At 43.9% G+C, this 19,459-nt stretch overlaps 1 protein-coding gene across 2 annotated transcripts; it reads left to right on the top strand.

Annotated features, from left to right (window-relative positions):
- Window positions 1–1,145: 1,145 nt before the first annotated feature.
- On the top strand, window positions 1,146–6,041 carry LOC139658675 (pre-mRNA-splicing factor 38B-like). Of its 2 annotated transcripts, none has more exons than XM_071536827.1 (6): window positions 1,146–1,549; window positions 2,151–2,219; window positions 2,521–2,672; window positions 3,201–3,261; window positions 4,540–4,802; window positions 4,918–6,041. In XM_071536827.1, the coding sequence occupies exons 1-6, from the start codon at window positions 1,340–1,342 to the stop codon at window positions 5,630–5,632; spliced, it is 1,470 nt and encodes a 489-aa protein (XP_071392928.1). In that variant the 5' UTR covers window positions 1,146–1,339; the 3' UTR covers window positions 5,633–6,041. The 2 variants fall into 2 exon arrangements, with proteins under 2 accessions (XP_071392928.1, XP_071392929.1); XM_071536828.1 differs by having other exon boundaries at window positions 1,410–1,549; window positions 2,151–2,230.
- The last annotated feature ends 13,418 nt before the right edge of the window (window positions 6,042–19,459 follow it).

Here is a 19,459-nt window from a genome sequence, read left to right as displayed (position 1 = left end):
TTTTTTAGTCAGGCAAGTCACTGGTGTTGAAGTCCATGTGTCATTGGTGTTCAGAATTGTTCTCAGATGTTGAAAGACTGTTGATTGTTGCATATTTCTAATCACACAAAGGCCAATGCTGTAAATAAAAAGTGCATTCTGGAGAACGCTTTTTTCTTTCTTTTTCTTGTGCTGCATTTCAAGTACTCTTTTGGCAGACATGGGTGCAGGCATGATTCTCAGTGAGAAACTCCTCTAGGCCTAATTGTCATAGTGAAATAAACATTTCCCCCCACTTCAGGTAAACACAGTCTATCATTGTGCTGCACAGAACTGTCTTGGGCCAAGAGTATACAGGTGTTCCTTCCAACTATACCAGGTGATTTCACTAATTAGCTGCTCCCTTCCTGCTTGAAAGTGTGCTAATGGGTGCAATCAGCTGGTGTAGTGTTTGGCTGGAAGGAAGACCTGCATACTCCTGGCCCTCCATACATGAATAGACACCACTGGACCAGACTGCCAGTGGCTGCTTGTTATGGCCTTGATGTATTGGGTCAACCACTATTCCCAGCATCCTATTGTTTCCTAACCTTGACCAAACGCTAGGCTACTTGTTTAAAAGTCTGGTCAAATGATGGAGGTGGCCCACAGACTGTAAAAAAAAAAAAAAAAAAAAAAAGAGTTGGCCACAATTTAGTGGGTTTTGAATTTTTTGAAAATTGTGGAGACTTTCGGTTATGTATGTCAGTAACCCAGTTGTTCCATGAACAGTAGCAGCAATAGTTGACAATATCACTTCCGGTTATGCAGGCAAAGCACATGTACCTTTCAAAATAAAATTCCACTGAGGATGTCGGTGTGAAAAGCAAATAAAATTAATAATTAATGACAAATGCATTTATTAGCTGTTTTTACATATACTAAAATTTGTATGTTTCATTATACATTCGCAGGGTATATGCTGCAGGTATATATTTGTTTTTTGTGTTGACAAATACAATTTAAACCGTATGTACGTAAATGCCAGCTTTTGTTTTCAAAACGACTGAACATGACTGGCCCCGGCAGTTGACGTTGGTTTACGTTAGTTTACGTGAGGTTTACGTGCTGTTGCGGTTGAATGACGCTCAAGTTACGTTCAGCAGCGGCTAGTGCACTGCACCACCGTTGTGGACGGTCCTACTTCGTTACTGCACTTTATAACGACGGCGGGAAGTTGTCGCCGTTAATTTACCTCCACATCTTCAGAAACCGCCGAAACGGTTAACGATCGAAGATTTAACATTGGATATTGATGGGGTTCTAATCGAAAATACACTTACTGTGGAAACTAAGGTTAGCGGCGTGGGATTCAGCCATTATGGCTAACGTCGGGAACCAGCAACAAGCACAGGCCGTTAGCAAGCCTGCACCAGGAAAACATGGAAATGTATTGCCCCTATGGGGTAACGAAAAGACTATGAACCTAAACCCTATGATTCTCACCAATGTGCTATCCTCTCCATATTTCAAAGTTCAGCTGTATGAACTAAAAACCTACCATGAAGTCGTGGACGAAATCTATTTCAAGGTAACATATCTTCTTGGCTAATGCTAACACGCTAGCTAGATAACGTTAACCTCAACCCAAATGCTAAAACAAGCTAATTGTTAGCACGTTGGCTGCATTCGGTGAATAGCTAAGCTAATTCGGTAATGGTGACCAGATAGCCGTAGTTACCTAACGTTAATTATCGGAAAGGAATTCAACGAGTAGGGATATTTGCGTAGTACAGCACACAATTTTATGAGTGCTAATGTTAGCTTAACCTAACAAGGTTGGCTTAAGTTAGTAAGGCTATTATAAAACAGTCTGAGTTATCGCACGTTAGCTATGGCTAAATGAAATTAACTTAGATTTGAGTTGTCCAGCATTATTTGAAGTAACGTCCTGTTTGTAGCTTGAGATCGCTAGGTTGTTAGAGGAGGTTTAGGCTATCGATGGATTGGCATTTCGGTTGGCGATCGCCCTCAATAGTCTGATAATTTCACAAAAAGCACAAAAGTTATGCAAGATGTTGTCAGGGAGATAAACAGTCTTCACGTTGTTTGGTGTGGATAGTGACAATTGTGGTTGGGCCGTGCAGCCAGATGTCTCAAGCTAGCTAATGAGACTCTCTCCGTCCACACAGGTGACTCACGTTGAACCATGGGAAAAAGGAAGCAGAAAGACTGCGGGCCAAACTGGAATGTGCGGAGGGGTAAGTTAGAAGTACGTGCTTTTTGTCTTCCCCGCGTTTTTCTCTTTCAAGTAACACATAAAAACATGACTATCTATCTTAAGCCCTGTCTTGATGTTTCAAAACAAAGTATGGTAGCCAAGGCCAGATCACTTGTGTAATTTCCAAGTAGGGATAAATTGCCTATTTCAACTGTAATTAGGACACTGAGGTCCTCAAGTATTGTCATCAACAAATGGTCTGCCATTAATTACAGCCTAGCTGCAATTCATGTGCTTGTGAGGTGGCTAACAAATGATTATCTTGTCTTCATCCTTGTCAGGTGCGTGGAGTCGGGACTGGTGGTATTGTGTCGACTGCTTTTTGTCTTCTGTACAAACTGTTTACCCTCAAGCTGACCCGCAAACAGGTGATGGGTCTGATCACTCACACAGACTCTCCCTACATCAGAGCACTTGGCTTCATGTATATAAGGTATGATGCTTTTGTGATGGGAGTAGATTGTCATGAGAAATGCAAAGATTTTGTACTTTAAAAGCTATTTTGCAGTTGTTGATAAGGTCACTTTGTTTTAATGGTTGAATTACGTGCCCATTTTAAAAGATGTCAGTGTTTTCAGAATGTCACATTACTGCAGGTTCAAAAAATTAACATTTTATGCAAAATATAATCTTAGTGCAAGGCTTTAAATATCAAATACATTTTAATAAAGCTTAACAAATTAACAGATGATAATGGCCATGTTATACTTAGTAATGGAAAATTTAATTGTAATGTTTTAGTTGCTCCTCCTGCAGGTCTATATGTGTTTAGGGACACTTTCCTCCTAAGTTGCATCCCAGCTTTTATTCAAAAGCTCATTAAAAAGTGTCACTTGAAGAGGTCTTGAATCACAGTGGAAGCTCCTGCTATCGTATTTGAAATAAGTGGCACATGCAAACCGGTTCATTCATTGGGGTGCTGACATTGTGCTGTCTTTTGCTGTTTTTTGTTTTGAAACAGATACACCCAGCCCCCCCCCGATTTGGTGGAATGGTATGATGGCTTCCTGGATGATGAGGAGGTATGTCACCACGGGTAATAATTTAATGTTTCTTTCTCTTCAGTAAATACGCAGTAGTCACATGACACATGTTTACAATCTGCCCGTTTCCCCCCCCCGTTGTGATGCTCATAGCTGATTTTTCACCTTTGCCTTCATTTGGCTTAATTGTCCCCAGTTTTGTCCTCTAAACTTGAGTAGCTAGGTTACTTGCTCACTGCTGTGCTGCTGGTTATTATCAGGGTAAGTATATATGATTCAGAGTAAATCTTTTAGTCTAATGTGATCTCAAGGCATGCCCTCTGTTTTTTTTCACAAGATTTTATCAGGACTTGTTGCACAAAACAATATTTCAAATAAATGCCAATTGGAGCATCAGTACACAGCCCACAGACACAATATAACACATCTCACATTTTGTGACATGAGCCTGTTATGTTTTCTTTATATATAATAAAAAATAATCTGACTCCCAGGCTGTGCAACCAGGCCTTCTTTCATGTTCTGTTGCAATATATTTGAACTGATCTTATGACATCCTACCCAACTGGTTAATTTCCCTGTTCTTTTCTTTAGATGCCCATTGTGCAGCAGGTGAATTGGATATTGTATCTCAGCACTGTTGGTTTGCGTGTGTGAGTGCAAAGCGGCTGTTCTCTACCATATGAAGTTGATTACTGTTCAACTGGTGTGCACTTACCTACCTGCTCCGATCTGTGCTTACACTGTGGGCAATTATTTTTCCACATACTGGCCTGAATAGTTCATTTTGCTGAAGAGAGATTGAAGAAAGAAGCCAAGGCTTCTCTCTCCTTGTCCCTTTGACACAATGAAGATGCGTCTCAGTGTTCTTAGATACTGCTCTCCCTTCCTTCATTTCTGGTTTTAAATTACAGGATGGAATCACTTTGAGAATATGCTATATATATTTTAAACTGAAGATGTGGAGGAAAGGGGGAAAGATCTTACTGAATGTTTTAAACATGAATAATTTTTGCTTGATTGGTGGAGCTCACTTTGTAAATACAGACTCCTGGGACCGCCAGACAGTTTAGATGAGGCACACTTTTTTTTTGTCATTTTTATACTTTTCCTCTATTTAGAATCAGCAGAATTAAAGCCAGGCACATTTGATATTTGAGAGATTAAGCTAGATGAACAGAGGTGAAGGTTCAGTACTTGGTCATCACAAATTACTTTTTGATCTAAGGCAAGCATTGATTATAAAAGCAAATAGGTTTGCCTTGCCTGTGTGTGCTAATTATGTTTGCACGGCTCTTCCCCACCCATTGTCTCTAGGAGCTAGATGTAAAGGCAGGAGGCGGCTGTATGATGACCATTGGAGAGATGCTGCGCTCCTTCCTGACCAAGTTGGAGTGGTTCTCCACCCTGTTCCCTCGTATCCCAGTGCCTGTGCAGAAGATGATCGACCAGCAGATGAAGGCCCGGCCTCGGAAGATTCCTCAGAAGGAGCCGCAGGAGGAGGAGGAGGCGGCGGCGGCGGCAGCAGCCACGTTCACAGGGGCAGAGGCAGCGAGGCCAGGGGAACGCCGCCGCTCCAGGTAGTGCATTAAATGATTCTGATTCTTATCCTCAGATGGTCTTGTATACAACCTACACCTTTTCAGACTGTTAAGGTTTCTAGTAAATTGTAGCTAATAATACCCTTTTTGCCAGGAGCCCCAGACGGACACCAAGCCCCAGAAGATCCCCTAAACGGTCAAGGAGCAGGAGCCACCACCGTGAACGGGACCGCCACGGCCCCAGCTTTGACCGTGAGCTGGAGAGGGAGCGTGACCGGCAGAGGAAGGAGAGAGAGGGCAGGGACCGGGACAGAGATAGAGACAGAGAGAGGGAGAGAGGGGAACGAGGAGACAGGGAGAGACGGCGGTCCCGCAGCGCAGACAGGAATCAAGACCGGCGAGAGCGTCGAAGAAGTCGCAGCGGCAGCCGGGAACGAAGGAGCGAACGTAGAGACAAAGAGAGGGATGGGGGTGAGGACAAGAGCAGGAGGAAGGACAGGGATCATCACAAAGACAGGGGCAGCGACAGGGAGAGGTCCAGGGATAAGAAGAGCAGGGGAGAGACCGACGAGAGGAGACACAAAGATGACAGGGAGAGGCACAGGGAGGAGAGGAAGGCCAAACGCTCCAGCAGGAGTAGAAGCAGGGAGAGGAGGCACAAAAGCGGTAGAACAGAGGGAGGAGAGGAGAAGAGCAGGAAAAGGGAGCGCAGCCACAGCAGGGAGAGGGACAGGGACCGAGATGGAGAACAGCGTTCTCACAAACGTAGTCATAGCAAAGAGAAGAGCCATCGTCAGAGAGAGTCCAGTAACGACTGCGGTAAACATGAACGCAGAAGGAGCCAGAGCATCGAGAAAATGTCCCCTTAGAGCAATACCAACTTCTACTCCTGTGTTTCTTTTCTTTCTCTTTTTCTACTTGATTGTCTAGTCTGTCACGTGCTGAAGAGAAGAAATGTTAGCACGACAAACATCGGGAATTGTCTTCTTTGGCCAATGTAATGTTGCTTTATGTTTATCTTTTTCTGACTTTCTCACTCCCCTTTAGACCATTGTTAGTCTTCACCTGAGATTTGAAAAGTATGGCATTTTAATTTTCTATGGTTCATTCTTTTTCTCCCAGGACGTTATATGGCTTTGTACATAATGGGTCTGAGAATGTTTTAATCCTCAAGGGCAGTCTGCAAAGGGGAATTTTTACCACACACTGAGCCCTGCTTGTGCTGTGTTTGGGTTATTGCTCTGTTGCATTTTGTTTTCTAATAAAACACTTGTACTGAAGGACACATCAGTTTGTTCTTTACTTTCATGAGAGCAGCGACATCCGGAAGTACAAAATAATGCCAATGTTCCCAACAGAAAGTGATCTGTATGTTAAAGGAATAGTTCGGTATTTTGAACCCTGGGCCCAAATAACATGTTTTCCGTCATGATCCCTACCATAGCCGCCCCTCCTACTCTACTGCAGTAGAAACCTAGGGGCATACGCAACAGTCTTTGAAAACTATCATACAAATTTTGCAAAACTAAACGCTCACAGTGTAATCATACAGGTGTCAGTATGTTATATTGAAAAAAATCTATAAACCCAAGCTTTTTTCTGAGAGATGCACGATCTTCTAAGCCGGTGTAAGCGTCCACGAGAGCCAGAAGAATCCAAAAATAACTGCTGACAGAAAGCTTGGTTTTGTACAATTCTTTCAAGATAACATACTGAGATGAATGACTGAATGGACTCTGCTGGAATAGAAAAATCTGAAAAATGCACCAATGACCTTTGATAGTTTTATTCAAACTTTATTTGAGAATATTTTCCATATTAAATATACATTTGTAATGGCAAAAAGTAAACATTCTCTGTAGTTGTAAAACACTGCCTTATATATTACTTTTTAAGACAGCTATAACATTTACAAAAGTGAATAAAAAGGAAAAAAGTATGAAAAAATAACAAAAAATATTTGAACCTCTTACCCAACAGCAAACAATGAACAATTTCATGAAAAGTTTTTTTCACAAACGGAGGAAGTTAGAAATTCTTCACCTGGAAGACACCTACGCCTAACTTCAGATGAGGATATTGTCAAATATATGAATACCCTGTAGTTGTGTTATCAGTGGCTAGACTATTGCAACAGTCCTACAATTCCAGTTTTTCCTTATACAACCTGCAAATACTACAGATACCTGTGCAGGTTATGGCAAACCAACAGAAGTATCCTGAACAACCCTCGCCCCTTCCAATATTCCACCAGATCTAAAGTCATCCTTGTGTATTAACAACTGGAACAGAGGATTTGTTCTTCGATTTGGCTTTGAAATTTTAATAGCTATTAAAAAGGGCTGCCGCTTTGATACTGCTGTACAGCGGCAAGACCGTCACATTCTAGTTGCGAGACATCCACAGACCGCTGGCTTAGTTTTCAGAGGTCTTCTCCACATCTGGATCCTGTGTTTGCACACACACAGGCCCTGAGTAGGGCCCAGTAGAGGTTGAGCTCCTGGCCGACACTGACAGGCAGTAGGTCGTGTCTGGGTCGAGGTCAGGGAGAATGGTGCTCAGCCCGATCACAGTCAGTACCTGAGGCTTGTGGGAGCTGGCCTCCTGCCTGACAACCAGGCTGTACTGGGTGGCGTCGTCTACTGGAGTCCACTCGACTAGGATGACTGTTGACGTTTCCACGGTGACCTGCACCATGGGAACTGAGAGGCCTCCTGTGGGGAAAAAAAGGCCAGATTTGTGAATTAGGCCTGGCTGATTCAGAACGTTTGTGTCTGATACAGATGGAGGAAGTTGAGTCTTAGGGGATTGCATGAAAGGTTAGTGTCTCTTTGGAAAATATCCCTTTCATTTAGCTTTAAAATAGTAGTTGTGATAAAAGGCTGCATTGAAGGCTTTGACTACTAATATTTACTGTTACATGACAAAAATAATCATAACCCTGTCATACCCCTTCTAAAAATACACAGTTTGTGTAACAGTTCAATCTGTGTATGAATATTTTAAAATCAACAATAAGTGGTTGAGCAAAAATATCTACAGATAGTTTGAGTAGTGATATACTATCATGTCATTTTCATAAAATATGTTTTTACTAATACCATAACTCACCATTTTCTTCTTCACTGAGCTCTCTCTTCCTGCGTGTCACCACTGTAGAGAATGAGCATTAGATAAATTAGGTAGTTTGTTTAAACAATATAATATTCTGTCTTTTTTATTTCAACAGTACAATACAGCATTACTCCTGTTCAAGTCAATGCTTTCTATGAATGTATGCATTTATCACACTTAAATGCATCTGATTGTCTACTATACAGCAACCTCCTCACACACACACACACACACACCCACACCCACACACGCACACCAGTTCCTACCATTCATGACGCTGCTTGCTTCACTTTCCCCAGCTGTGTTGCTGGCTGTGACCACCAGGCCACTGGCAGAGATGTTGGACCGAGAGCAGGACAGCTCTGCTGTGCTGCACACCTGGGCCCGGGGCGAAACACGGCTGTCATACACCGTGTATGTGGTGGCAAACACAGACGCATTCCATGAAACAGTGGCAAAGGAGCTGTTACCACTGTACGTCACTCCTGATGGTGGGCAAGGAGCTGGGGGAGGGAGAATTGGAGTGTTACGGTTAGTTACTACTCCATATACTGTTGGGGAGTTTAAATTCTTACAATGCAACATATTTTATGAGCTTATCGGATCTTCTGCATGTAAAACCTTATTCTGCTTATTGCAATAACTACAGCCTACAGATAAATGTAGTGGAGTAAAAAGTACAATGTTTCCCTATGAAATGTAGTGGAGTAAAAGTATAAAGTCTCACAAAATGGAAAAGTGCCAGTACCTCAAAATTGTACTTAAGTACAGTACTTGAGTAAATGTACTTAGTTACTTTCCACCTCTGCCCAGGGACCCATACATAAGACCATTTTTGTTGTTGATTTAGTATTGAATTGTAGAACTGTCTATACTGTACATGGGGAGATAAGAGTGGGAAGAGTGAAACCTATGATGACAATAGTTATGGTTCCTGAGTCCTCAGTGTACCTGTAGTTCCACTGATAGCCATGGAGGGGCCGCTGGCACCAGCAGGGCTCTTGCTCTCCACTGTGGCGAGGTAGGATGAACTGCAGGGGAGGGGTATCTCATAGAACGTCATGCTTGTCCAATAGGAAGAGAGCTCGAATTGGGCCTGGCTGTCTCCTAGGAGACTCCCTGTCAACCTCAGCTGGTATTGGATGTCTGTACAGGTGACCTCTGTCCAGCTGAAGAGCAACACCTGGTTCTCCATCTGCATGGGCAGCAGCTGCACCTGCAAACTGTCTGGAGGACAGGGAGCTAAGGGAGAGAGAGGGAGAGTTAATGTATTAGTTGGTTTTAAAGGCAGCAAGCAGGCGTAATGTGAGGCCTGATAAGCTATACTTATAGATCTTTCACAGTCCAGGGCAAACATAATTCTGTATCAGCCCTCTATGATAGCATTATTGGATGTTCCTTGCGAGTCTTTGAGAAGTATCATGCATAACAACAAAATCCTATACCTGCTCCAGTCAGCACCGGGTCACTGAAGGAGCTGTTGCATGTCCCATCTGAAGCCTGGACGGAGAAGTTGTAATTGGTTCCACACTCGAGACCCTCGATGGTACAGGTGGTTTCTGTGCTGCTACAGTACAGCATGTCGCCATCCTCAGCCTGGGCACAGCCAAAGTAATCCACAGCGTTCTTGCTGGGTGACCATGACAGCACTGCAGACTGATTGGCACAGTGGGACATGACTGAGAGATTGGCCGGCTGGCAGGGACCTGGAGGGAAGGAAGATTGCTAGGTTTTAAGTTTGTTTTTCTTAGCAAAGTGCTGAAATTGGTACTATTTAGTCATGTTAGGTGAATGTGCCTCATATCCAGTGTCTGTCAGTGTATATCTCATGCATATACGCAGTGGTAAGTACATTATCTTTAAGACAAATACCTGTGTTGAGGGTGACATTTTGACTGGCCTTGCTGGAACAGTTCTCATGGCTGGCAGTCACATATACTGTATAGTGCTGGCCACAATGGAGCTCGGACAGGGTGCAGTTGCTGTAGCTGGTGTTGCATTGATGTACATGTCCATCTTCACCCCTAGCGACGACATGGTAGGTCTCAGCCCCCAGAGAGGGGCTCCAGGACACCTGTGCACTGCGGGCTTCACAGGTCACGTCATTTACCATCAGGTCCCTGGGTGGACAAGGCTCTGTGAAGAGCAAGAGAGAGGAGGTCAGGATTAGTTATGTGTGAGTAAAAGGTTTTATCTTATCTTAAAAGCCTGGGTGATGGTTAGGGTAACAGTATTTTGTGGTAATCTACACAATGCTGTCCCTCTGAGCTAATATTTTAGAAGATGTAATGCATCACAGAATACCAAAACAGAACTCTCTATGTACCCGTGCTAATCCTGTAAGGCGGACTTCTCAGATCGCTGCACTGGTCCGGCGACGGGGCTACGCTGATGGTGTAGCGGAGACCACATCGCGCTCCCTGGAGGTAGCAGCTGGTGTCGGTGCTGTTACAGGACAGGTAGGTACGGTCACTAGCTTCTGCTGTGGCGATGTACACAGTGTTTCCCTCGCCGCCCTCCATCAGTTCCCAGTCGACAAGGATGGAGGAGTTGTGGCACTGAGAGAATGCTGTGATACTGGAGAGGGAACAGGGGGCTGGGGGAAAATACATTTATTAGTGAACACTGCAGTATGTACGCAGTGTGGTTTTAGTCATGGTCCGAGTATTTATTTCTCACTACCACTAGGGCTGAACTCAGTTCTAAGCAGTGCTGTTACCTGTCTGTAACTCAATGGTGGCACTGGGCAGACTGTCACACTGGCTGTTGGTAGCAGTAACAGTGAAGTTATAAAGGACGCCACAGGCCAGGTCTTCCACCTCACAGGTAGTGTTGGTGGAAGTGGTACAGTTGGCTCTGTAGTCTTCTCCGCCTAAAGCCGTCACAGTGTAGCTCTCCGCCCCTGAGGTGGCGTTCCATGATATCCAGGCTGAATCGGTCACACAGTCGATGTTGCCCCTAATCCCCTGGGGCTGGCAGGGAGCTGGAGAATACACACGAAAGGGAATTCAGTGACTGGATTCAGGGTTTGGACACGTAGGCTCTAAATCGTGTCTTACTATCTGGGAATAATGAAAAACATTCAAAAACAGAAATTTCACAGTGTATTTCAGTGGAATCATGATTGCTACGGAAGACAAAACGTGACATAATGAACCAAGCTTCCTAACCATTACCAAAAGTGTCACATTTTGTCCTCCATAGACTTTACCCATAGTTTTATACTGTACCTGATAAGACGGTAAGAGTTTGACTGAGTTGGCTGTGGCAGCCGCCCCTGACAGCCGTGACTCCCACAGTGAGGGTCTTTCCACAAGCCAGGCTGCTGATGGAACATGAAGTACTTGTGGCGTTACATGAATAGCTGCCTCCACTTTCCGCCACTGCTGAAACCAAAAAGTACTCGGCATCTGTGTTGGGATCCCAGGAAATCATCATGACGTCCGACAAACAGTTGACCTGGGCGTTCACATTCTGGGGTGGGCAGGGGGCTGGGAACAAAGGGGATCATTTGATTACTCAACTAAGAATTTAAAGTTGATAGTGTGCGGTATATAGAGTACATGAGTGTATATCTAGTAATATACATATTAGAGTGTGTGTGTGTGTGTGTGTGTGTGTGTGTGTGTGTGTGTGTGTACCTGAGTTGAATGTGAGAGCCTGGCTGGGGGTGCTAGAGCAGCTGTCATCCACAGCCACCACCTGAACAGTGTAGCGGCTGCCACAGGTGAGGCTGGTGAGGCTACAGTGGAGGTCCGAGCTCTGGCAGGTGACGTTGCCCTGACTACTGTAGGCAGAGACAGAGTACTGTACCGCCCCCTGGCTGGCAGACCAGGACACAACAGCGGTATTGTTGGCGCAGTCCGTCACCACTGAGACATTAGTGGGAACACATGGCACTGCAGGTAGGAGACAGACAAGAAGGGTTAATTATTACTTGGTGTAATCAAACGTAATCACAATGTTGAGGTGAAATATAGCAATAATACCTGTGATTGTTGGTACAGCAGTGATGAAATACAGTAAAGAACATTCTCAAGGTCATTAAAGGAAAAGTCCTTTGAATTTTGTAGGACCATCAAACACACAGCGAGTTATGCCCCATAGTTCCATAGTTAATGGGGCCATCCTTTCAGAGCCCCCAAAAAAGCATAAAATGTCCATCAGATTTCTCCAAACAGCTTGTGCAGCATAATCCAAGTGTTTCAATGAAAATAGGCCGCTAAGAGGCTAAGTAGGCTCTTTACTGTGACGCGTTCAAACAAAATCATACTTAAGTCCGGATGCGTTTCAGACTGTTTATTAAACAGAAACTAAAGCATAACGTGACGGTCAACAGAAAATATCGGAGCCCTACTCACCCTCTTTGTTAGACTCCCGCCATACAAGTGAACAGGTAAATAAATGTGAAACCACACCCATGTGTCAATTACCGGAAGTGATAGTAACCAAAAAGAGCATGCGCAGCCTTGACAAATAGTAAACACATAAATACCCATTTTGGCTCCTACAATACCGGCCCCTAATTATTATATCTCAAAATAATAATTACACAATTATAAACAACAATCAAACACAGTATATTTCAATATTATGTAGATCTTCTTTCTTCATTATTCAGATGGCAAGAGTTCGTTATCACAGTCTTAAAAGAGCGATCTTTACCACCGCTCTGGATAAGTAAAGTCTGTAGTCTGTAGAATGTGTGCAGTGGGCAAGGGGCAAGGTCAAAAAACAACAAATAAAGTCAGTTTGGACTTGTCAAAGATCCTCTGCCTCCAGTAGAAGGCAGACTTTGTTGATGGGTCTGTTCAGAAAGCCGGTCTTGGTCTTGATCCGAACATGACGTACAAGTCCCTTTTTGTCCGGAATGGTCTCAACAATTTTTCCAGTTAGCCAGGAGTTTCGAGGCGCTGAATCATCCATGATGATCACGATGTCTCCTGGTGTGAAGTTGCGTCTGATGTTAGACCATTTTTGTCGTTCCTGAAGTTGGGGTAGATATTCTTTAATCCATCTTTTCCAGAATAAATCCGACATATACTGAACTTGCCTCCACCTGCGGCGAGCGTATATGTCTTCCTTCAGAAACTGTCCTGGTGGCAGGGATGGCGTAGTCTTAAGAAGTAGAAGGTGGTTCGGGGTAAGTGCTTCAAGGTCATTTGGATCTGTAGAAGCCTTGGTGATTGGACGACTGTTGAGGATAGCCTCAGCTTCACATAAAACTGTGTGGAGACCCTCCTCGTCAAGACTTTGCACATTGAGGGTGGAATTGAGAATCTTTCGCACTGATCTAATTAATCTTTCCCATACACCTCCATGGTGTGAGCCAGCAGGGGGATGGAAGATCCAATTGATTCCTTTCTGGAGCAGTGTGTTATGGATCTGACCTTGATTCCAGCTTTCAATCGCCTCCTTCAACTCACGCTGAGCTCCCACAAAATTGGTGCCATTGTCAGATCGTAGTTCTTTCACTTGACCACGTCTGGCTGTAAAACGCCGAAGGGCATTGATGAAGGAGTCTGTGTCAAGTGATGATGCCACTTCGATGTGAATTGCTCTTACAGCTAAACAAGTGAAAATAACACCATAGCGCTTCACAACACTCCTTCCACGCTTCACTCCAAAGGGTCCAAAATAATCGACTCCAACATATGTGAAGGGAGGTTCGTCAGGAGAGACTCTATCCAGGGGCAAATCTGCCATCTGCTGTTGTCCAGGAGTAGCATTTATACGCCGACAAACAACACATTTCGACACAATTCTTCTGATTGACACAGTGGCACCAGGAATCCAATATTTTTGGCGTAGTTTGGACAATATATGGTTGCGACCACCATGACCCACATCTTCATGAACATGTCGAAGAATCAGATCAGAAATGTGAAAATCTTTGGCCAGTATGACAGGATGTTTCATCTCTTCTGGCATTGCTGCTCTGCTAAGTCGCCCACCAACTCTTAATACATCATTTTTCAGAATGGGGTTGAGTTTATGAATGTGGCTAGTCCTCTTAACATTCATTCCTTTCCTCAGACTTGAGATTTCATCTGCAAATCTCTTCTTCTGGCAAAAGCAGATTATCTCCGTCTCCGCATTAGCCAGCTCTTCAACTGTGAGACCACTGTTTTCCTGAGTCTCAAGATTTCCTGTCTCCTTTTGTGGCAGATCTCTCTGATGGATGTTATCTGGATGAAGCTGAGCGAGAACACCACTTGCTTGTTTCCTCTTTCTGCTATGATACAGAAGCAGTTGTTTAAGTCTGAGCATCCATGCTACTGCCCTTCTCAAACGAGTCCAGGATGAGAAGTAATGGATTAAGCGGGTTATTGGATCCACTTCTTCAGACATTATCTGAGCAGCATTTACAGTTATGCTCCTGACTTCAGAGTCCTTTGGTGAGATTTTTTCCAATCCATCAGGATTTTGAGGCCATTCTTCCTGAGGACAAAGAAGAAACTGAGGCCCGGACATCCATATTTCTTTCTTTAGAAAAGATTTGACTGTCAAACCTCGAGAAGCCATGTCTGCTGGATTGTTAACTGTGTTAACATATTTCCACTGTAATGCATGTGATACTTTGGCAATTTCAGAAACTCTGTTGGCCACAAAAGTTCGGAACCTTGTGGTCTTATTGTTGATGTATTTGAGCACAGAGGTGCTATCGGTCCAAAATATGGAGTCTGCTAGTTCCATCTGCAGCTCTTTTCTCCACATTGTGTCCATTCTGCTCGCCATGGTAGCAGCAGTCAACTCCATTCGAGGGATGGTGGCTGGCTTTAATGGAGCCACTCTTGCCTTTCCCATCACAAATACACAATGTGCCTGGCCATGGTTGTTATGCAGTAACAAGTAACTAACAGTTCCGTAACCATCCTCACATGCATCAGCAAAATGATGTAGTTGAGCAGATGTCACCGTTCCAAAGTTTGTGGGTATGAAGCATCTGTCAACCTTGAAGCCTTCCAGCTTATGAAGTTCCTGAATCCAACTCATCCATTCCTGTACAATGGAGTCTGGTACCGTATCATCCCAACCGAGCTTTTTCCTACACAAATCTTGCAGGATCTTCTTGGCAGTCAGGACTACTGGTGCCAATATTCCTAGGGGATCATATACCGAACTGACTGTTGAAAGAATCCCCCTTCTTGTGAGTGGTCGGTCTTTCAAGATGATTTTGAACTTGAAGACGTCAGACTGAACACACCATTGTACACCTAACACCCTCTCCACAGGAAGATTGTCATGGTCCAAATCCAGATTCTTCATTTCTTTTGCTCTCTCTGTTTCAGGTATGGCAGCCAACACATGGCGACTGTTACTTATCCACTTGGTAAGTAGAAAGCCTCCCTTGAAACAAATCTCTCGTAGCTCCTGATAAAGAGCTATTGCCTCTTCCTCTGAAGCTGCTGAAGCGAGGCAGTCATCAACATAGAAGTTGTTCATGATGGTGTTTACAGCTTGAGGGCTAAATTGTTTCATATTGTCCTCAGCACATTTTCTAAGGGCAAAGTTCGCACAACTTGGAGATGAAGTTGCTCCAAATAGATGCACTGTCATTCTGTATTCCACCATGTTCTGACTGTAGTCTCCATCAGGCCACCAGAGAAACCGTAACAAGTCACGGTCTTCATTTGGTACTTTCACCTGGTGAAACATTGCTTCAATATCTGCGGTGATGACAACAGGTTCTTTACGGAATCTAGCCAAGACTCCTATCAATGTACTGGTCAGGTCTGGCCCCTGTAAGAGTTGAGAATTCAGTGAAACTCCCCGAAATGTCGCTCCACAGTCAAACACCACTCGGAGTTTTTTCTTTTGTGGATGCAAAACCCCATGGTGTGGTAGATACCATTTTTTGCCATCACTACGTTCCAAGACATCATCAGGTACCTTCTCTGCATAACCTTTAAATATCATGTCAGACATGAAATTGGTGTAGTCCGAATGAAAGGAAGAATCTCTCTTGAATCTTCTCTTTAGGTTCAGTGTACGTTGTTCAGCAACACCTCTATTGTCAGGCATGCTTGTTTCCCTTTCTTTTAAAGGTAATCCAATGCAATAATGGCCACCGACTAGTTTGGCAGATTTTGAGACTAAATCCAAGAACTGCTGGTCTTCTCTTGAAGGTTCTTGGTCATCCCTGATGCACTCAGGAAAGTCAGTCCTGAACTGCCGTTCCCACAGCTCATCAAGTTTCACAACTGATATCCTGTTGACACTTATCGCTGACTGCTCCTGAGCATCATCATTCTTTCCTCCTAACGGTCCATTAACCGTCCAACCAAGCATGGTTTTGATAGCATAAGGTCCGTCTCCCACACTCCGGATTACATCTAGTGGTTCCAGAGCCTTTGGTACATCTGAGCCAATCAGCAACTCTATCTCAGAGTCAATTTCAGGTAGATGAACATTCCTCAAATGAGGCCACTGATCGATATCATTTTGATGTGGGATGTTTCCTTTGTGCACAGGCATAGTCCTCTGAGTGTATATGCTTGGGAGATCACAAAAATCGCTGCTGTCCAGTCCAGCGACCTCTAGGCCTGAAACGATGCTGGTTTCAACGACCTTCCTTTGACCCATAGTTCTCAATAGAATATTTGATCTTCTTCCCTGAAGATTAAGCTTATTCATCAGTCCCACAGTACAAAATGATGCAGTGCTACCTGGGTCGAGAAATGCATAAGTATGCACTGTAGCATTCCCCTTCCTGGCCTTAACTTGTACAGGCACTATTGAGAGTTTGCAGTTATCCTCACCGGCCCCAGTAAGACCACTTGTCTGAACAGAGGCTACGGCACTGTCCTCAGCTGTTTCCTTTATTTCTGCTTGCTCTTTGTCCATTTCCTTCTTTCTTTGGTGGATATGCAGCATTCTGGGATGCTTTAGACTGCATATGTTGCAGCTGAGTCGCTTTCTGCAGTCTTTGCTGATGTGTCCTCTACACAGACAGCCAAAACATACTCCATTTTCCTTTAGGAAAGCGATTTTCTCACTATGTGCCTTCTTTTCCAACTGTAGACACATCTCCAAAGCATGTCCACCTCCACAGAACAAACAGCACTTCACAGCAGACAAACTCTCCTTTTCCTTAGTTCCTTTATCAGTTTTTTTATCTGCAACTGTCACAGTGGTAGCAAAGATACTTCCTTTTATTCTTGGATGAGACTGTGACTTGGACCTCCTTACATCTTTGCTCACTGTTGGAGTGTCTCTGATGTCTCCAAATACTGGATCTGTTGCAATCCTCACTTGCCTTTCAAGGAAATCCACCATATCCTTAAAGGTAGCTCTTTGATTGTATTTTTCCTGGAAATCACAGGCCATAGTTCTCCATCTATCTCTCAGCCGGTAGGGCAACTTCTTTATGATGACTAGCATGTTAACAGGCATATCAAGCTCATGCATGTAGTTGACATCTTCCATGGCATTACAACATCCTTTAAGAAAGAGGGTGTATGCTTGTAGAGATTTTGTGTCATCCGGTTTTATTGACGACCATGAAAGAGCCTTCTCCATATAAGCTGTAGCAATTTTATGCTCGTTGCCAAAATGCTCCTGTAGTATAGCCTTAGCCTTCCTGAATCCTCTGTCCGAGGCCATATGTAGGCAACTCCTTACAAGTTCCCTTGGCTGTCCTCTTGTGTATTGTTCCAGATAATAGAGACAATCTCTGGGGTTATTGTTCTTGCTTTCAATACTGTGTTCAAAGGATTTAATGAATGTTTGGTACTGAAGTGGGTCACCATCAAAAACTTGAATCTCCTTCTTGGGCATGGAAGAGAGACACTGTTGCTGGATTAATAATGCAGTGATTTCATTTTGCTTTTCCATGACCGAGAATATATTGCTCTGTTCACCGTTGCTTGAAGCAGGTAATGTTGCTGGAGATGTCACATGTGCATGTTCACCCGGATTTCTGACGCTTGACTGGAGTGTCAAGGGAGCTGTGGTGAGAGACTGGATTTGAGTTACAGCTCTGTCTGCGGTTGTTATTATTGGTGTTTGTGGACTGGTAACACCGTGCTTTGGGAGAATTTGTCCATGTGCATGCATGGCTTGCAACTGTGGTACAAAAGAATCTGCTTCAACATTAAGTGTTTTCTTTTCCTGTTGTCCTTTCTCAAAATATGACTCCATACCATCAAACACTTTAGATAAGTTACTTCGAACACTGGATCCCTTTGAGGCTCCTAGTACCTTCATTCTGGCCATAGTAGCAGCAATGTTTGTTTCCAGATTCAGCTGCTCTTTTTTCCTCCTTAGCTGCTCCTCCTGTTCTTCCAAGGCATGTTTATCCTTAAGCAGTTTTTGTCGTACAATAAGAGCAGCCACTTCAGCCTCAGCTTTTACACGTGCAGATGTAGTACTTGAAACTCTGGAGCTTGAGCCAGAAGAACTTCGTTTGTCCTTCCTGCTTCCAACATTTGATATGCTGTCACTTGGTTGTATTTCATCCTGTATGTCAGATGCTGCTTTAATGTTTGACTGGAAGGAGGGAATATCATGTTGAGCATCCGTGTGGGGAACTTTCTCCTTTAATTCGACAGGTGCCTCCTCAGGTGAAATAGAAATGTCTGAATTTGCAGCCATTGGTAAATCTGCAGTCACATGACCTGTCTGCCGAAAGGGCCTTCCAGTTTCAAAAAGCCATTGTTTCACATCCTCCGTAAAATCTGTGTTGTATTTTGTAACACGTTTAAACCAGTCATTCTGGTTTTCCTGTTCCTCTTTGGGAAGCAATACAATAACTGACCCATGTGCTGCTTTTGCATTTTCATACAGCTGAATCAATTTCTCCAGTTTGAATTGCACGTCCTTTACATTTTCATCCCTTTCCATAAGCTCTTTAATTTCTTGTGTGAGCCCTTTAATTTTCTTCACATTTGATTGACGTTCCTTCTGAAGAGCTTCAATTTTGCAAGCCAACGCTTTGGTTGTAAGCTTGACCGGCCTCCTCTCCTCCATTTCATCATTCACTTCATTTGTGTCACTCATTTTGCCATTTTCCAACATGTACAATTCATCAAAAACACTCAGCCACAGATAAACCACATTCACAATAGCTCAACAACTCAACCTTGTCGGCAATGCGATTTTTCAACTCAACAGAGTACGGCAGCCACAGTGTTACAAACAGTCAAACCAGCACAAAACCTCCGCCGGCGCCAACCTCGGCAAAACAGACACACACAACACAAGCCAAAACCAACAGTCCCCAATGGACAAGCGGCCGCACTTCCAAACTGTGTTCAAACTTGCAACAAATACACAGAAGGAATCAATAACAAGCCTACCGCTTCTGATGGCTGTGATGCGCTGCTGTCAAGAAGCGATTTTACACCGTGGCAGCAGTCATGTGTGGCTTCTCCAATCCACGCCGAAGAGGGGAAAACAGTCCAAATGTTCCAACAGTGTCCATTTCCATTCCATCCAAACTCCGAGATCCAAGGCGTCCTTGCGATCAATCAACGCAGAATCCCGTCCATCCAGTAGTGTCGTGGTTGCGGCTACTTTCTGTTGACTATGTTGTAGCGACTCAATGAAAATAGGCCGCTAAGAGGCTAAGTAGGCTCTTT

This window comes from Centroberyx affinis, unplaced genomic scaffold (assembly GCF_046629955.1).
Source record: "Centroberyx affinis isolate AG114_WGS23_722 - 3 ecotype Tasmania unplaced genomic scaffold, CSIRO-AGI_Caff_v1 ptg002950l_1, whole genome shotgun sequence".
Lineage (NCBI taxonomy): Eukaryota > Metazoa > Chordata > Actinopteri > Beryciformes > Berycidae > Centroberyx > Centroberyx affinis.
Note: the sequence above shows the minus strand (reverse complement) of the source record. Positions and strands in the feature narration are given on the sequence as shown.